Genomic DNA, 20,009 nt, shown 5'->3' on the forward strand with positions numbered 1-20,009 from the left:
TACACCAGACAAACAGAATGAGCTGCTGAGTTCTCTTGATCATTGTCATGATACATTTAATAAACCAAATGAGCTACTTCAAAATCAAGATGTGGAAAGAAAGCTAAGCAGTAGCAAATCATTTTCTTGTGCAAAAAGTAAAAAATAAACACACCCCTGTAAGACAGTCATGCTTTTTCTCTGCACTTTCCCCCAACCAACTTTTCACTACCAAGATCATTCAAATACTTCAGAAACTGTCCCAACAAATTCTCTTTATAGAAATGACAACTGCCCAAAGTCTTTTTCAGCTGATCCTGGAAGGTCAGAGCTGCAGAGACACGGCTAGTGGCGACCCGATGCGCGTTCCCGGACTCTGAAGACTGGAGTCAAAGGAACCCGGTGTGATGCCCACCATTACGCCATCGTTCTGAGGAGTTTCGCCTTTCAAGAAGTCGTCTTCCTCTTCCCCTTTGCTCTGCAGAAACAAATGCAGTGGTTAAAAAACTCTTTTGAAGAATAGGAACACTGGAAGCATTTCCACAAACATGCTTATTGCCTTCATTATATAGAGGACTGTGCATCAGCAGGAGAAAGCGTTGTGCAACTTCTCACCCTGCTTATAACCAGAATTAGCAGTGGTACCCACCTCACTTGCAACGCCTGCAGCTTCTCCAAGGTCCTCGGCACTCTCCTCTTCCCAAAACTGATACAAAGGGTTGATTATGTTCTGCGATCTGTACAGGGATTTGGAATACGGATTAAGACAGAATAGAGAGAGATCCGTGTTTCCAGAAAGACTCCCTCTGTCTTAAAAAGGAGTTTGTGGAACATTCCAGCATATCATTTGGAATGCTCTCCCCAAGGAGATTCATCTGGCACCTTCCTTACTTTCTTTTCAGCACCAGGCAAAGACCTTCCTTTTTAAAAAACATTTTAATAACTAATGCCACAGACCTTTGTTTTGCTTTATTTTGCTTGGATTTTATCGTTATTTTTAATGTGTTCTGGTTTCACTGGTCTACAAATTTTGGGAAATTATCGACCTCTGAGATAAAATATGCTAATTCTTACATATTTTGATTAGATGAATTAGAAAACAGGTGATAAAGGTGCTGGTTGGCTAAAGTTTTCAAGATATTTCACAATAAAGATTTATACACAGGTGAGAATATTTGCCCACAAGGGAGGGAGGTGTCTGATGATTATGATGCCTCGTAACTTCACGACACAATACGGCAGAACAATGAAAATGGTACCACATGGAAGTGTATAAATTTATCTTCACTTTGAGACTAAAGATAATTACCTAACTGTAATTTATTGTTCTTTCATTGCAAGGTACATTTGTCTTGGTCAGACCTATGCATCATACAGTTACATCTGGTGGCTTGTGAAAGTGTCATTGCCTAACATTTCCAAGGAACAGCTGCATGATATTTTCCCTCAGAAGCCAAGATGCCTCTAAACTGTGTAAACAACGCAGATAACTTCTGCTACGTTTGTGTCGAAGTTACATGTGCATCTCAAAAGTGCAATATAACAGCAGTGGTAAAAAAGGCACACTACCTATATTTTGGATGCAGAATAGGGGATCAGGACAAGAATTGGGCCCCTCATTATTGTTGCATTACCTGTGCAACTTATCTGTGTCATTGGCTAAACAAGAAGAAAAAGCCCATGCCTTTCACAGTCCCAGTGATGTGGAGGAACCCACCATAGTAGCAACTGCGATTTTTGCATGGTTCCCCCAGTTGCGAAGGGGATCTCAAGGTAAAAGAAGTGGACCGCGGAATATCCAAACATTCCATCCACACTGTGTCCTGAACCCAGTCGTGAAGACTTGCCAATTCCAGATCCACCAGAATCCTACTCTCTAGACTCAGATGATGATAAAGACAGTGAGCAGGATGCAGCGGATCCTGGGCCGTCGCTGTCAGCGGACCCAAACTTTAGCCCCTCCAAAACCACATCTAATTTCACAGAGTGAACTAAATGACCATTCTCATTGCTATATACATTTTGCAGAAAAGTTGTGGAGCATAATCACACACACCCCTCGTAATTTTGCATGATCTTGAGGTAATTTTGACCTGAAGCTGTGTCTTGGAAACTAGAGCCAATTAATACCCACAACTTAATTTTCCTTTATTAGTGACCCAATTCTGGTAAAATTTAGCTACCTTCATTTCCGAGGCTTTCTCCTTGTAGACCAGTGTTTGTGTTTTTACCGTATTGGATCTTATGGTTCTAAGCCGCCCAGAGGTGCTGTGGCACACTCAGGTGGCACGTAGATGTTTTAAGGAAATAAATACAGCCATTCTTTCAGGTGCGTGTTCTTATGAAGCCAAAATGGCACCACCAAAGAACAAGGTGGTTTTAATATGGGTTTGCTGGAATACTCCACTCACCCAATTGCTCCATCAGAACTGGCAGGCACAAAATGCTGATTGATGTACAGTCGGAGTGGGGGAACAGGGAGTGTGAGAGAATGAAAGGACGTTTCTTGGAAGAAAATGTCAAGGAATTGCCCACCCCCCTGCCAACAGGACAAAGGGACGGCTTTCTCGGGAACAGATACCTTTTGAGAATGTAAGGGTCAAAGGGGAAAAAACTGTCCAGGGGATTTGTGCAAGTCTCGATGGAGTCACCCCCACAGCTGCTTCTCACAACCGGCAAAACTTGTCTCCTGTTCCTCTCAATGATGGTGTCGCAGAATGCAATCTGGTACTTCCTGAAAGAGGGCGAGGCGAGACGAGCCGGCTGAGGTTCCTCCTTTACGACAACAGCATTTCGTACAAGTGCAACATGGATCTAAAGGAAGCCACAGCCCGGAGGGCCGAGCACGGCTCTCAAGGACCGGCCGTTTTGGAGGGCGCTCCTCCCCGCCACAAGCTCCTTCGGAGGCACCCTGGCAGCAGGGAGCAGCAACAGCACAGCCCACTTGTTCTCCTCTCGCAAGGAATCCCTGGCCTCCTACCTTGCCATGTTATCCCCACACCGACCCTGTGTCATCGGGAGTCGAGGACTGGCCCCAAGCCGCCCGGTGAGCCGAGTGGGAACTGCAACCTGGACCTCCTGACTCCCAGGCCAGCATTCTGGTGGCTGTACCACACCGGCTCTCAAACTGCCTTGCAGAAGCCAGAGCTGCCTTCAGGCGTGGCAGAGGCCTGGAACACCTGCAGCCGCCCACCATCCTGCAACAAGCTATCCTTGTACGAGTGAATACAGAGACGGGACCACGCGCCTGCGTGTGCACAAGCACACATGCCTCGCAACCACCTGATGCAATACACCCGGGGCAGGGGCAGGGGCAGGGGCAGGGGCAGGGGCAGGGGCAGTGGCGAATGCCGCCCAAGCCACCCCACCCCAGGTGCATTCCTGAATGGGCAGAGCCCCCCCTGAGCCCCTGGAGAGGACCCGCCACAGAAAACTGCAAGGCAGGCACAGAACGCTCAATTATTTTCTGCAAAAGTCACTGTATGTGACTATTTAGAAAATTCACGAGAGAAACAAGGGCACCTACCTTGTGAAGGCAGCAAAGAAATTCACAATGGAAGGCAAACACACCTTCAGGGGGTTCAACTGACTCATAATGATGCGCTCAAAGTTGAAGTTCTGCAGGAATGCCAGGCCTTCAAAACAAAGCGAAGGACAAATATGGAGCGCTCAGACTGGATTTCCCCATCCAAACTGTGATTCTTATGGTAGTAACAACACAAATGAGACCGAGGGCAGCTTTGGAAGTCACGTGAGAAAGTAGCTATGATTAGAAGAAACATATATACACCCAAGGTGTCCTTCTCTTCTTCTTCACCTTATCCCCACAACCACCGCCATCAGGTAGATTAGGTTGAGGGTCTGTGACAGGCCTCGTCACCCGGTGAGCTCCGTGGCTGAGAGGGGAGGAGGGAACCCCGATCTCCCGACCCCAGGCTCTTCCCCACTGCGTTACGCTGGTTGCCAAGTGAAATCGCCCCGCTGCCAGGAGCTTCTACTCGACCACTCAGCTGTATCCCGTTGCTGCTCCCCAGCAATTCCCTGCCAGCCAACTCTGCAAAACAGCCATGGATTCGGGCCTGCACAGACCCGGTTAGTAAAACCCACAATTAGACCCAGCACGGCTGATGCACAATTTCCCATTGGAGATGGCGCGACATAGAAGGCTAGCCATCATGGGTTAACAAAGGATTCAACAACCCACGCTTAACCCTTGATTCTGCTGTGATTATAGATTTTATGTCTGTACTTACGAATATATATTCCATAGAGATTATGGGTTGTTTAAGCCTCAACTGAGCCACAATGGCCAGGTCTGTATGCCACACAGCACCACAGCCCTAATCGTGAGGTAATTAATCCGTGATAAGGATTATGATGTGAACAGGCCCAGAGAGACATCACCAGGAGAGCGGGAGCAGCTTCATTTCCGCGACTCGCTACAGACCAGTGTGCATGCAGTTGATTCATCCAGCGATGCCCATTTCTGCTCCATCATTTCCCCTCTGCATGAATCCAGGGCAATCCTCCCACACGACTGTTTCCAGGCATGGACTGGGTCCAACCCTTTCCCATAAAAGCATCCAGGGATTAGCCCGCTCCGCTTCCCCAAAGGCAAGCGCCTTCATCACACGCTGCCAGGACAGGGCCACCACCCCACCTTTCTTGAGGTTGCCCTCCAAGATTTGCTTGTGGCGGAAGATGAGCACGTAGAAGACGGCCTGGCAGGCAGTGTAGAAGGGGCCGTGGATGGCGACGTCGCAGAAGGCTTTCGACCCCCCCGAGTCTTGGTTGTCGATGTACAGGTGCAGCCAGTTCACCAGCAAGTCGAGGCAGGCCTTCACCGTCCTGCAGTGGGACAGGAGCCCGAGATCACAACCACGCAGGGAGCAACCACTGGCGCGGGGGGAGTCTGTGTCCCACGGCTCCATGGCATCCCCAAGTCCTCACGCCCCGCTGCGTGGTTTAGTGGGCCTCGATTCCCCGCAAAGGAGGCACTCGGAGACACGCTGGAGCAGTCCAGGACAGGCAACCCCGTGGAGACCCAGGGGTTCCCCTAATCCCCCCAGTGTACCAGGTGAGGCCATGTTTCTAGCCCTCTGTGGCAGGTTTTCAAGGGACTTCCTTTTTAAAGGAATCAGCCAGAGGCCCAGCTGGCACCATCGTTATTTGTTTTTCGGCACCAAGCTAAGACCCTTTTATTTAAACAATATTTTAACAATTTTTAATATCACCTATAGGTTTTTAAGTTACAGCCAGGGTGAATCTGAATTTTAATTTGCACTATTTGCATTTATTATTTATTGTATGTAAGGCGTCCCGAGGCTCTTGCGATGGGACGGGATACAAAAATTCTAAATAAATAAAATACTTACACAACCGGGATAAACTTTGCCCGTGCCAAAAAGCTGCCAATGTAGTTCCCAGCAGCCTGCCGGATCACTGCGGGAGTATTGGGGTTCTGGATCTTCTTCCAAAGGTGCTCCACGAAGACTTCTGCAATCCCCTGCGTGGCACAGGACACGGACAACGTTAGTGCCGGGACATCGGCGTCCGAGGGTGTTGCTTGCTAGCACCAACCACCCAGCTTTCACCACCAGTCGATTCACTGTCAGTAACAGCGTATGTTGGGAATACAATCCTCAGAGACCTCCTGTGTGGCTGCCGACTACATTTTCTTACGTGTGGTCATCAAAAGGGGCTCACCGGTGCGGCATATTGTTCATTCAAAGGGGAGGACGGAAGAAAAAGACGTGTGGGACTGGACCCTTTGGTGATGACAGCCACTGTGCCCCACGGCTTCAGGGCTTTGGCGGAGGAAAACAGGCCAGAGAAAGAGGCAAACACGGATTGCGCGTGGCCACCCTTATTTTCAACATCAGCAAAACCACTGCCCTTCCAGGAATACCTTCAGAGAACGTAATAACGAAGGATTGTTTTCACTGCACAGAAGAGAAATTTAGGAGTGTCGTCTTTGCCGGCATTATCACACACACTACACAAATAACACTAACCCTACACTCACCAGCTCTGATCTTGGGCTAAGCTGTTCCTGGGAGTGCGAGTGACTGCGCAGGAGCTCAGTCCTTCCTGCATATGGATGAACTGCTCCCGCCCCCCCCCCCCACTGCGATGTGGCTTGCCCTGCTCTGGATTTTCCATTTTTCCCCTGCTGCTCATTCTTCAAAAGTTGGGACTGACAGTAATTATTTGGTCAGTTATTTTCCACCGATACAACCCTATTCCAATAGTAAATAAAAGGCTCCATTTTCCGTAGCACAGCCTTTGACGGGTTTTTTTACCTCCGTCCGATACCATGAATGCCTCTGATGATTCATTTCCCTTGTTTCGACATCATGCTGATCTGCTGCTTAGCATCATGCGAGTGTCAAGTTTACACACTCCACCGTGTGCCTGGTTGGGGGGGGGGGGGAGAGCAGAGCTTTGTGTTTTGATTAGCCTCAAGTTCGCCACATTATCTGACCTGGTCAAACTGCAGTGAACGTTTAGCCTTGCTTTGGCCGAAACAAGCCAACGTGAAACCAGGGGTTATGAAGTTGGCTTGTTCCAAAGAAATCCTAATAAACTGTAGTTGCATGACATAGGACCATGCCGTGGAGTCGATCTTTATTCCAAGCACAGTGATGATTAAACAAAGAAAGGGGAAAAGAAACCGGTGTGTGTGGCCAGAAGAGTCCAGTTGGCAGACAGAGGTAAAAGGTCAGCAGGGTAAAAGGTCTGCGTTTACCCACCCATTTCAAGCTGCAGAGGTAGAACATGATGTACTGCACGTGACATGAGCCATGGGTCGGTAGAATTAGCTTATCAAATACAGCCACCAGATCGCGATACAAGTTCTTGGTGTTGCCAGTATCAAGCTTTCCTAGGAACAAAAATATTTCTGTTATTATGGCACAGTACTTGAAGGGCTTGCGATTGTGGCAGGGGAAACCCAGCCAGGGCTGATCACCCCCAAGTTTCAGTGGGGTATTTGTGGGGCAGCGGACCCTGGCAGGTGCCCAGGCAAGCTGGGTAGGCTTTGCTGCTCATGCCAAATGAATCCCTGGCCAGTTCCCAGTACCCGTGACGGGGCTGGTGGCCTGGGTTCAGGGGACTGAGCAGCCCACTGTCTGTTCAAGAACTCTTACTACACCCCACGGGTTGTCACGGGGCTTGTTGTTCTCGAGCATAACATGTCCAAACAACTCTGCCTCCCCACTTTCGACTTAGCCCTTCCTCCAGCCCCTTATACCACCACCTCCTAAGGAAGAGTCCCACACACTACGCTAGAAAGCGCAGGCCACCTGCTTCCTCCCAGAGCAGGGGTCCTCAAACTATGACCTGCAGGCCAGATCTGGCCCACCATGCCCATCTATCTGGCCCACCACAGAGGTCTGGGCGTGCACCAAGGCAGCAGCTTGCTCATGCGGAGATCATTTTGGACTCGCACAGAGAAAAGGACCTCCTTGCTCACAAGCCAGTGCCTCGCCGTGCATACCAGTCAGCACCTTTCAGCTGGCCCCCTGTTGAAAAAGTTTGAGGACCCCTGTCCCAGAAAAAGGATTTAAGCAGACCTGGGCAAGGGTTATTACCATTCACATGGCAGATATCCTTAACGTAGGAGAACATGATCATCATCAGAATGTCCAGGCGTTCTGCGATTGGATGAGCCATTATCTCTTTCCTTTTTGCCTTCTCCTCATCTTCATCCTAAAATCAAATCAAATACAACCAGCATGTAGCAGCTTTTCCTCCCACGCACTCTCAGAAAGAGTGAGTGAGTGAGTGAGTGAGTGAACGAACGAACGAACGAACCTCTAGCTACATTTCCAGGTACAAAGCCAAGAAATATTTTCCCCATAACATTAAATCTAATCAACACTTAACAGCTTATGGCTACGAACAAAAAGCTCTAATTTTAATAATTATGTTGTAAAACTTACCATGTCAAAAAGTCCTTCCTCAGTGGTCTCCTCACTCATAGCTTCAGCAGTTTCAATATCTTTTCTGGGGGCACTCACCTGTAGCCAAGATATTGGAGATGTTCAATGTAACCAATAATTCTTTATAAAGGAAATGCTGGTTTATATCAGTGGCACATTACTGAAGCGGGGGGGGGGGTCCCCAGGGCCTCTTTCCACTCCCCACACCCAACCCCCACCACACTCCTGCCGCTGCAGTTGGAATCTGGCAGCCCAACGGCAGCAAAAAAGATTCAGCAGTCTGTAATGGAGGTTTAAATGGGACACAAGCTAAATCTGTTCTTTTAAGTCTGCCACCAAATGCCAGCATCACGGCAGCAGGGGACTGCAACAGAGGCTGGGGAAGGCGTGAGGTCCCCCAATCCACCCACTTTAGATGGCACAGACATTTTCTTTCACTAAAAGGTAACATGAAAAAGTGAAACAACTGAGCCATTTATGAAACATCAACTTCTCACATGCTGTACTTACATCCATCTTTAACAGCCTTTCAATTACCAGCTCCAAAATGTCACGTCTCAGGGTTGGGATATATCCACTGATCCGGAGCACGTTATGGACGTAACATTGCTGTAAAGGGGGTTTCCCACAAAATAAATGGTAAAAACACAACAAAAAAAACTACCACGTCCTATTTAGAACACTGAAAATTCAAGTACTGCTGTATCAAGATGTACATTCAAAATAACTACAAACTTGGCATTTCTGAACAAAGACATTTATTTTGCAGTTTCTCTTATACTGCTTGAGCTCAACAGGATGGATGCCCGAGCTCAGAAGGCAGGCATTTCTTTGCGGGATCCTCTCTCAATATAATACAGTATGTGCTTCCCATGCAAAGCACCTGGTCCAACCCCTAGCATTTCCACCCCATTTTCCCCTCCTCTATTTGCCCCAAAATTCCTCCCCCACAGAGGCGAGCATTTAAAAAACAGAAAAAAAGGGAAATGTCTGCCATGCTTCCAATAGAGACATTTTTTTTTTCTTTTTAAAGCACCCCCCGCCCCACCTCCATGGTGGGTATGCATTTTAGGATGAAAATGGGAGGAAGGAAATCTTAAATCCCTTTTCCCAGAGTGCCAGTCCCAATGAGAATCAGGTCTGTTTGCTTTAACACTGAATACCGCACCTTGAAGAACACTGAGGCATGTTTCATTTAGTCGACACTTCAGGGAAAGAAATCACACCATTTTGAAAGCTAGAACATTTTTGTCGCTCTAGCCTGCTGAATTCTATGATTTTTCCCTCAAGAATAAAAACTGAGAAAGAAACTGTCAAACGCAGATGGCTAGACTGACAAGACACTCTAGGCCTCATACTTTGTGGTTTCACTCTCAATAATGGGATCTGTAAGAGCAAAGCCGCTCAGTTTGATGGGTTGCGGCAGCCACTGCTCCTAGCAAGAGAAGGAAGACTCTGCTCGGGGAAGCAAGGCCTAGGAACCTGAAGAAGACCCTTCCTTCCACGGAAGGCACAGCTGGGAGGGGTGTGCATGTGACAGAGAGGGCATGCATGCGGGTAGCTGCAGGAAGAGCAACAGCTGGCTGTGAGAGACAGACAGCAATGAGTGGGGCGGAGGAAGGTGTGCACGGGAGGGAGGGAGGACTGGTGACCCCATCTGCTGCTGGCGTGTAACTGCTGACCCGCTGCCTACCACTACACACACCTGGGGTAGACAATATTGCAGAAAAATACAGCTTAGAAGCACAGAAGCGTATTCAGTGAGTCATGGCCTCTAGAGCTAACACAAGAACACTCCCTGAACACCCTGATCAAAGTTACAGCATGGCCAAGGTCAAGTTAGCAAAGTACCCTGTTTCCCCAAAAATAAGACCTAAGCAGAAAATAAGCCCTAGAATCATTTTTCGGGATGCTCGTAATATAAGCCCTACCCCAAGAATAAGCCCCAGTTAAGCTCATCAGCCAGACGGATGCATTTAGTACATCTGCTGCAACACAATTCAGGATTTGGAGAGTTAGGATGATGCTGTAGAAGAAGATAATGTGACTGTATTTGAATAAATTTGTATTTTTGTACATGAATAAATGAATAAATGTAGATTGTTATACATGAAAAAAATAAGACATTACTTGAAAATAAGCCTTAATGCATCTTTCAGAGCAAAAATTAATATAAGACTAGGTCTTATTTTTGGGGAAACACGGTAGCATCGTGGTAGACAATGAGGAGGTGGAACATCCAAGAATGTGTAGCTTGCTGATTGGCTATTTAGAAATATACACCCCTTAGAGATTGGAGGGTTTAACTACTAGGGAAAATAAAGGTGGGGCATGCAGCTCCTTTGCATGGTATTAGCCAGCTGCTGCAGCTGATTTTAATATTAATAAACCCCTCTTGAATCAAGAATCATTGGTGTGTTCGCATGTCCCCCGAGACGAATGGGATTGGGATCTTCACTCTCAGGCAATTAAGAGCGAATATTTTCGGAACAGTAATGAGCTAGACTGACCAAAGCTCTGAGCCCCACGTACTGCAGTTTCATAAGCGCCTCAACCTTTCTGACCTTACTGAGACATATGTACTGCTGATCTAAAAAGATCTGAGCAGCATGCATGAACTCCAGATACACCAAAATACATCTTAATTCCTAAAGCATCAATACTTAAATCAACTAAAACAAGCACAAGAGCACCATTGCCATTTTTGTTCTGCTTTTAAACTTGTAGGGAACAAGGGAAATGGCCTGGCACCAGGCCCAGCCAGGACAACACCTTACACTTCACTGGGCAGCTACTCTCCAGGGTCTCAGGAAGAGGATGTTTCCCAGTCTCCCGAATCCTTTATAACTGGATTTGCCAGGTGTTGAACCTGAGACCTTCCGCATGCAACACATACGTTCCTCCACTAAGCAATGGTCCCTCCCCTTCCCCACCCCAGCGCCAGCCACATATCTGAAACGGAGCATTCAGGGATTATCTCAACTGGCCTTGTGTCTTCATAGCAGCATACCAGCTACATTTTGAAGCATGAGTTTTGAAGACAAAATACATCCTTCAATGTAACAGCTGCGACCCATGCGCTTTGGGTTCTGTGCTGAAACCCACAGCAGTGCAATCGCACACTTTCTGTGCACTTAATTTCAGCCGGGTTTTCAAAGGATTGGTTAAGAACAACAAATTCCACTTTAACAGTGCTGATCTCTTACCAGAGTTCTCTCTGATTTATTGATGAATGGGAATTTTTCAGTGAGCACCGGCATAAGAAACTGTGGTGTCCTGCAACATAGAAAATCTAAGTTTTGCAACAATTCAGACTGTAGACATCTTTTGAGCTACAAATAATCATTTAGGCAGCCACGCTTCTTAAAACATATATTTATGATTATGATTAATAACAGCTTTTGTATGCCATCCTATTATACAAGAATCTCAGGACAGCTCACAATATTTAAAAGAACTAAAACAATTTCTAATAAATAAACTGAAACAGAACAAAACAAACAAGAGCGACTGAAGGTTAAAAGTTGTTGATTTTAAAATACCGTTTAAATAAAAAGGTTTTGGCCTGGTGTCAAAAAGAGTATAAGCTTAGCACCAGGCATAGCTCTCTGGGAATGCAGGAAGCCTGGTTGTTCTAAATGCAGTTCAGTTAGCTTGAGTTCATTAGCAGATGGAAAAGAATGCTCATTAACTGAAGGGACATACCTACCCCAATGTTAGGTACTTACAGTGGAACGTATTTTACAATTGTTTGCAATGCTCTGTGGCAGGTTTCAAACGCCTCTGGAACATCTGCAAGAATGAAAAATCAAATATATACATTAACCCAGGAAAAATACTTCAATGATTGATTTTCCTAGTGCACCCTTTCCATTTTTAACACAGGCAGGGTTGCTGCTCTTATCTAATGTATGTGAAGAACGCTGGCAAGCAGCTTAGATGGTTTTCAGAAGGGAATTAAACAAATTCTTGGACAAGGTGTTGATTGGTGGCATCGTAACTGCATGCCTCCTCCAGAATTCACTTCCACAAGAGGTAGTGAAGGCCACCAATCTGGATGGCTGTAATAGGAGCTGGAGATTCGTGGAGGAAAAAGCCATCCAGGGCTACCTGTCCTGCTGGTTCTAGGCTGCCTCCAGGGGTCAGAAGCCGCATGGCCCTGTACACCAGCTGCTGGGAAGCAACGGCAAGAAAGTGCTATGACATCCCATATCACTGGGGACGTCCCAGAGGCAGCTGGCTGGATCCTCTGTGAACAGACCATTGGACTAGGTGACCCTGGGTCTCATCCTGTACAGCTTCTCTTGCATTGTTCGCTTTCAGGCAACAGGAAATCACAAGCATTTGAGAGTAATAGATTTCACCCTTCCCCCTCACAGTCCTAAACCCAGCAGTAATAGTACAACAAATGCACTCGTGTACAAAAATGCTAACTTGTAAAGTTTTAAATGCCACCATTTAAAAAAAAATTAGGAGCATTTTTATTGTACAATGGTTAGGATTTAGGAACTGTGTAAACCTCCTAAAGTAGTTTGGCTATTGGGTGGCATGGAAATGAATCATCGTCATCATGAAGCAATATGCATAAAAGGCATTTTCTCCTGTCAATATCAATTGATAGGAGAATATCAATAGGTATGAAGCTACTACTCACTTTCATCATCGTCTGAATCAGAGATGTCCACATCATTCTCTTGTATGATTATTCGAGCTAGGTAGAAACAGAACTATTTCAATTACTCATTATACATTTTCAAATCAGTTTCAACAAGATCGTGCCACCTTAAGGCCTACTTATCAAATTACAAATAAGACATCCCAGTATTAAACAAGATTCTTATAAATACATCACATTTCTATTTATTTATTTAAAACTGCTCCCTTAGCCCTTCAGGGCTCTCTGGGGAGTAAGCAATCATGTATACACGTTAATACACATCTAAACATGCAGTCAATTTATTCCACTTGCTGCATGATTCAAGTCTCTTTAAGTTTATGGTCTTGATGCATTTTGATTCTTAAAGCAAGGACCAATTTTGAATTGCAGCTAATTTTGTCATCGAGAGCTCACTTCTAACACCATATGGAGAAGAGCCCACCTGACGAACAACACGGGTGCACTTCCGCACTGCAACGTACCTGGAAGTATAACTTCCAGAAGTCCTCCAGTGACGTCAATGGAAGTCCTCCAGTGTCATCATAAACCTATTACAGTACAGTTCTATATCGCTGATTGTGTTAGTTGGGTCCCTAGGCTAACTTTGTTGGACTTACAAACTAACTGGGCTTACGAACGTGCTCTAAGAACGGAACTTGTTCGTATGTGGGGGACTTCCTGTAAATGACAACATGTCATCGGCCTTCACACATCACAGCACTGACATGGAGTAGAGATATGCCTCAGACCTTGATGCTGCGCTGCCCCAGCTCCTCCTACACGGCATGAACAGCAACTTCAGAAGCTTTAACTGTTGGTGTCCCCAGAGCACAGCTCATCATGTTGTCCAGACCAGGGATCATGGTTTACAAGTAACTATGGTTGGTTTCAATACAAACCAACTTCAAGCCATGCATCCTGAAGCTAGGCTCTGGTTTGGACAGCATAAGCCACATCTAAGGGAAAGAAGTAACAGAAGTTTCCAAACTTGTTCTTCTGGCAGTACCAAAGGAGGAAAAAGGATGCCAGGCAAATGCAAGGCATACCTCAGCTGCTTTCTGCTCATGCATTCTATGCTTAGCCTTCCATTAGCGAGACAAGTAAATGTGACCTTGCAGTTCAAACACTTATGTAGCTAATATTTCAGCTGTCCAAAAAAGAAATATAAAATAAACTTTGCAGGCAAGACTCAGAATGGAACCCTGGCCAACCAATCACACAGGATAAATGCAAGGCTGGGGGAAAACTCACGTGGGACAAAGTGGGAGACAAGCATTGCGAGACATGGCCTTAGGTAGATGGTCTGTGCAGACACCAAGTTGCCCAGAAAAGACAAGTATTCTTCTACCACTGCTTGGCTTCTTCTCAGCCACGGCACCTTCTGCAGGATTAGGTACAGACATCAGGAAATGTGCCGTGCAGACCTAACCAAAACCCATCAGAACATCCAATACAAGTCACAGATTCTTACCAGTAAGATGTTGACAAGTTGTTCAAAGTCCTTGGTCAACTGTGTAACAGAAGCCCGGAATTCATGCAGCCAGTTAATAATCTGATCATCCTTAAAACACAACCAATTTTGCTTTAACAGCTGAACAATGTAAAATGTCAACAATTACTTATTTGTCCATTAAAAATAAGTAAGTAAGTAGACAGTCAACAGAAGGCAGGTTTCTACATTTTACTGCTTAGTATTGAGCTGAGTACTGTAAAACTACCTGGATTATTTCAAGTTTTGGTCAGATAATGATCAGAACCAGTATTGGTTACTAGTTACAGTACACAATACACAAAACCTGAAATGGATATGCATTTGTTCGTTCTTAAGTTTAATAAATCTGTGATTGTTGGAAAACACCTTACTTTTATGTCTGGATCCAACAGCTGATGCTTCAACAAATCAAAGTCAGTTGTTTCGCCCTAAGAAAGAAAAGGAACAAATTGTTTTCTAATGAGTCATATAACCTCACACTGAGAGCTTATTCTATCACTATTAAACATACCTATAAAGACCTCCCCACCACACCCTAACTGTTCATACTCAAGGATGAGCAGTGATCTTTAAAGAAGCCCAATTTCTATCTTCTTCATGGAATTATTTGAGCATTACCCAAGTACTTTCTCGGAAGTTATTTATTTATTTATTTATTTATTTATTTATATCCTGCCTTTTTCCTGCAAAGGGCTCAAGGCAGCTTACATCTCCTCCTCCATCTTCTTTTTCAGTATCTTTTTCATTTCAACTTCATTAAAAATTAAACTCTTTGAATACAGCCAAGAAATACTACCAATATGACCTATACTTTTCTCTCTGAAAGCACCACATTGTTAACCTTACCTTTTTGTATTTCTGCAGGATCTCGTCCAATGCCCCACCAAAACGGACTGTTTTCTTTGGTGGCGATCTTAGAAATTCATCTGCAGCCAGCATGTCAGAATTTCTAAAGGAATCAAAGTATGAGATTGAACTCACTGGCTGCAATTAATTTAAAATGATGGTGAATCCTGATTAACCATGAATGAACAGCATGCCGGTGCATATATTCCATTTGCTCCTACTTCATTTTTCCTAATAAAATGAGTGAATAAACTAACACAGAAATTAATATGTTACTATGAGATTCCTGGTTTTTTGTGCCCTTTACAAGCCAGAATAATGAAACCAAGTATGTTCTTGGCATAAGAATCTTGATTTGCTTGAACATGACAAATGCCACAGTAAGCTTTTGTTTCCAGGTTATTTTACCAGTGTGTACTAATGGGAGGAGCTAAATGTACCAAAGCTCAGCCTGTTCATGATATGAATCCTGGCTTATTCTTGTGAACACAGCCAATAAATAAGCACCTTAAAGCTACATATCCCCTTTACTTTCAGCTCTCTTAAGAGTAAACCGCAATGTAACCTCACTTTTCCCACCACACCATAATTGAACATTTTCTTTTTCATTAAATTAGCTTTCACTGAATGCATCTATGCAGTCTTGTTAACAAATGAAATGCTAGTTTATCCAAATAAATCTAACAACTCCCCATTGATGAAAGTATGCAGAAATGTATTTACTGTTGTTGAAACCCACTCACAGAGGGTTCCAGACACCCACACAGAAATAAAGGACCACAGAGATCAGAACATACAAATGTGATCATGATGGCTCAGAAGAGGAATTTCAAAAGTGGATCCTAAAGAACCAAGCGGAGAACAGAACGAACACAGAAACTGGGGGCCAAGGTATGGCAAAAGGCCATGGAAAGCTAGAGAAACAGTTGCAGCAGGAAAAACTATTTCTCTGTGATCAACACTACTTTAGTATTACACCACTTCATATTAAGGACCCCCAGTGGTTCACATACAAGCACTGAAGGCACATCTAAAATGCCCCACACAAGCACTTCTAAAGACAGCGTCAATTAGCAGAAGCATGTTTACAAGACACGATTAACCACCCCTGAAAAACCGCGACACAGCAGAACCACCGAAAAAGCAGCAAGCATCCCCGTTGCGCCACGCAACCCACCCACGGGCCGGGTGGCCGGCCGCACGCCCGTTTCCAGCCCGGCCCACCTCACAGGGCTGTGGCGGGGATAAAAGGGGAAGGGGCGCGCGGCGCGGTGGGGGCGAGGCTGGTCCCCGCTCAGCCATGAGGCTCCCTGGGCGCCTCGGGGCTGGTCCTCGCCCTTCGGCCTAGCCTACCTCACAGGGCTGTCGTACGCTGAAGGCGGGCGCGCGGGGCCGGCCAGGGACGCCACCCGGGGGCTCCCGCCGCGCGAGGGAAAGCACGGGCCCCGCACCCACCTTCCGTGGCAGCCGCCGCCGCCGCCGCCCTCCCCTCCAGGGGGGCCTTCCCACGAACCGCCGCTGCGCTTCAGGGCCTCCGCCCGCCGCGCAGCCCACATGGCCGCGCTCCCTCCGGGCCTCCCGCAACCGACGCCGCCGCCGCCTCCCCCGGGCCGTCCATGCTGCTCAGGCACGCAGCGAAGCGAAGCGCAGCGAAGCGACACGACCCCGCTCGCTCCGGCCGCCGGCACGCGCAGCTCCAGCGAGGCCACCGCCCGGAAGCGAACCGTCACTTCCGCCCTGCTCAAGAGTTCAGGGCAGCGGTCCCGCCGGCGACGCCGCTGCACCAACAGCTCCGGTGCCCAATCGGACGTGTGCGTGGGGACTTCAGCCGGGGTTCCTGCCCCGCTACGGATGTGAGCACCCCATGCAGCGGGGTGGCGAGCGTAGGACTGCGACTTCAGTGATTCGGCTTCTAGTCCTCACTCAGCTATGAAGTTCACCGGGGACCTTGGCGTAGCCCCCCCTCTCCTCGCAACCCACCTCGCAGGGTTGTTGTGAAGACCAAGTGGGGGCGCATGCGGAAGACTGATCCAGGCCGCCTTAATATGAAGTGAGCACCACTGAACACAGTGGGAATGCCTATATTCATTACTGTATAAACATACAGAAGAATGCTCTGCCAATGTGTGAGTTTTTCAACCACTTCCACTATTCCTAGCAACATCAACAATTAATTTGGACCAATACCTGGTTTTAACAACCCTACCTGATTATTAGAAGGGGAACTGAAGGGGTGTCATGTACAACAACAGTGGGCAGACTTCAAATTTCCAAGATCTACTTTGGTTTGGGTTTTGCTTTTTACTAAAAACTTAAGAATACATATACTTAAATGCTTTTTTACATTTATGTTTTAATCATTGTTATCATTGCTTAAAAGAACAACAGTAACAAAACAGTTGAAGGACATCAAAATTTGAAAGACTGGCCATTTAGCACATACTTCTATACAATATAACACCATAACACCATAAAACTGGTTTGGATCCAAACTGTTCATTGAAATCCATGGGACTAGCTAAGTCATGACTTAAGGCAAATTGACTTCAGTGGGATGCAAGCTCAACTAACTGCAGCCAACCCACTGGGTTCAACAGTCCTTTGTAAACCTCTTTTACAAAAGTATCTTTAAAAGGATTCATACAATAAGGCATGTTACTGTAAGGACTTCTCGACATTGACCACAAGGTGCCAAGAGAATTAGTCGTCTGACTATTTCTACATTTAGCTTTAATCATTTGTATATATTAAGTGTTTTCAGAATTAATGCCCTCATTTTATTGTTAGTTTAAGAATGTAAACCCTGTCATCCAAAAGCTATTTTTTAATCCAAACAGACTATAAATCTGTTTTATGTTGTTTAAGATCTGAATAGTGCAGTTTCCAGCAGAAATGGAAAGCATACCTATTTGGGAAAGGTATGGCTTCATTACACAGTGCAGAGTCCACAGAATCAAGATACCATTCTGCGCAACAAGTCATTTCTATGGTAATTCCCCAGCATCAGCATGATGTTTGCATTTGTTTTCCACTGTAAGTCACAGTACCAGCTTTCAATGTATTCTGCAAAGAGAAATAAGAATACAATCTTTTTAAAAATCTGAAACATCATTTTCCACTGGGAAATTATCTTTATGCAATCAACAAAATATGTGGCAAATGCTGTTCAACGCACTTCGAGTATAATTCAGGCAAGAAACATTCTCAGAGTTAACTTTATTACTATTTGCATTTTCTTCTAAATGACCAGTCCTTTCAGCTTTTGGGGTTTTTTTTAATCTTATAGTACTCACATTGATGGTCTTCCAGACCCTCTGAAAACTAACCCTCCCATGGATGCTGCTGTTTCCGTTCAAACCAGTTGAAAAGGTTGGGCTTATCATATTGCAGTTCTTTGGTTAAACGTCGCCAGGACAAACGATGCAACGCTCCTGCTCTTCTCTTCCAGTGTGGCCTGTGGCCATTCTTGCATATGAAAGCTTCCATACTTGCTTTACCAGAACTGCCAGAAATTTGGGACTGCGTTGCCCATGCTGGATGGCGCTGACAGAAGCTGCACTCCTACACATTTCTAAGGTAGCAGGTTGGGGAACACATCTTCTGTACTCACTAAAAGCTAAGCTACCTTCTTCAGCAGCAATTTCCAAGTTACTTTCAAGAGCACCCTTGTGAAAAACATTTAAGTGATTCTAGACGTTACCAAGGAATGAATGTCTGGAGCCACTGGAGACATTAAAAAAATACCTGGACAACCACCTGAGTGGGATGGTGTGACGTGGTGTCCTGCAACAGCAGGGGGTTGGACTTGATGGCCTTCATGGCCCCTTCCAACTCTTTCTATTCTATGGTTCTGATTCTATGAATAACAGTGACCAGGCAAGGCTAGTAAAAAGTACAGAATCGATGCTTCAGCAGAGATAGCATGTCTGTAGAATTACCTCCCATGCAGAGATGTGCCAGAACCTTTCTGGGTTCGTTTTCAGGAGATGGCTGAAAATGTTTTAATTTCAATGTTAATTTTATTCTTCCAATTGATGCATTGTTGTTATATTTAGCTGCTGGTTTTTAACTGCCTACTTTTATTGTGGTTTTATTATGAGTCTTAATTGTGTTATGTTTGTTTTACTGCTGACAATGTATTTTTAATCCTGTAAATGGCAACCAATATTATTACATTGTATTTACATCTCCGCTTTTTTCCTTTTGTGAGGAACCCTGGGTGGCTAGCATAGCTTCATTTATTCTCACAACAGAAGCCATGTGAGGTTGGTTGGACTCAGAGTCTGTGGCTGGCTCAAAGTCGCCCAGGGAACTTCATGGCAGAGTTGACTCCGGCACCAAGATCACCCAGGTCCCCAGTCCAACACTCTAAGCATCACAGCACAGTAACTCGGCAACCTATACCTACCTTCAAATAAATGTAAGAGAGGCACTGTGATGGTCAGCAGAGATATTAATTCAAATGACATGCTGTCCGTGTGGCTGCAGCAAGACCATGAGGTCAGAGCAATCCTGAAATCCCCAACTCAGCCACAAAGCTCTCCAAACTGCCCATGAGCCAGTACATACACAGACTGGTCCCAGACAACACGATGACCTTTATTCAAAGGCTGAATATGGGCTGTGATTGAATTGCGCACTGTTCTTGAAATGAGCGCTATGGTGCTGCCTGAACCCAAGAGCTCACACCCGAAGTTCACAACCTAAATGCAAAGCATGGCTTCTCTCCATGGTGCTGGCAGTCAGCAAACCATAGTTAGTTGGCTCAGCTGGGTTCCGACAGAAGCCATGCTCAAGAGCGCAGGGCAGGTCGTCAGGGGCTCGTGGATTCCCCTTGACATGCGGGTCAGCCTGTCCGCACCCTCCGATTCCGAGCCTCGGCGCTCGCTGCCGCGAAGAAAAGCCGCGGGTTGCGCTTGGAGCCTGAACGGCGGCTTATCCACCCGGGCGACCTGCACGCGCTAACCCGCCGTTCCAACGAACGCCGCCCCCGGCCTGCCGCGCAGCGCTGCTGGAAGCGGGCGCCCCCGGGGAGCGGCGGCGGCGGCAGGCGCGGCGCCTCAGGCGGGCGCGGGCTCCGGCGCGGGCGGGC

General features: G+C 46.2%; 1 protein-coding gene across 2 annotated transcripts; it reads right to left on the minus strand.

Moving 5' to 3' along the window:
• Positions 1–39: 39 nt before the first annotated feature.
• Positions 40–16,607, minus strand: RRN3 (RRN3 homolog, RNA polymerase I transcription factor). 2 transcript variants are annotated; one of them, XM_044433614.1, is made up of 18 exons: positions 16,373–16,607; positions 14,918–15,020; positions 14,443–14,499; positions 14,051–14,089; positions 13,831–13,960; positions 12,577–12,633; positions 11,651–11,714; positions 11,129–11,198; positions 8,433–8,531; positions 7,923–8,000; positions 7,572–7,689; positions 6,732–6,862; positions 5,355–5,485; positions 4,640–4,827; positions 3,506–3,614; positions 2,561–2,713; positions 629–716; positions 40–457 (listed from the first exon to the last, which is right to left on the minus strand). In XM_044433614.1, exons 1-18 carry the CDS (start codon positions 16,471–16,473, stop codon positions 305–307), a joined length of 1,869 nt encoding a protein of 622 aa, XP_044289549.1. In that variant the 5' UTR covers positions 16,474–16,607; the 3' UTR covers positions 40–304. The 2 variants fall into 2 exon arrangements, with proteins under 2 accessions (XP_044289549.1, XP_044289548.1); XM_044433613.1 differs by having other exon boundaries at positions 14,051–14,140.
• Between the last annotated feature and the right edge of the window lie 3,402 nt (positions 16,608–20,009).

This window comes from Varanus komodoensis, unplaced genomic scaffold, assembly GCF_004798865.1.
Source record: "Varanus komodoensis strain SLA01 unplaced genomic scaffold, ASM479886v1 scaffold26, whole genome shotgun sequence".
In the NCBI taxonomy this organism is placed as follows: Eukaryota; Metazoa; Chordata; class Lepidosauria; order Squamata; family Varanidae; genus Varanus; species Varanus komodoensis.

Excerpts from the sequence above, each read along its gene's own strand:
- RRN3 (XM_044433613.1), bottom strand. The coding sequence starts at position 16,473 with ATGTGGGCTGCGCGGCGGGCGGAGGCCCTGAAGCGCAGCGGCGGTTCG. Across the intron at positions 13,961-14,050 it reads AACTTGTCAACATCTTACTG|AAGGTGCCGTGGCTGAGAAG; the intron begins GTAAGAATCTGT and ends CTAATCCTGCAG. Across the intron at positions 2,714-3,505 it reads TTCTTTGCTGCCTTCACAAG|GAAGTACCAGATTGCATTCT; the intron begins GTAGGTGCCCTT and ends GCCCTCTTTCAG.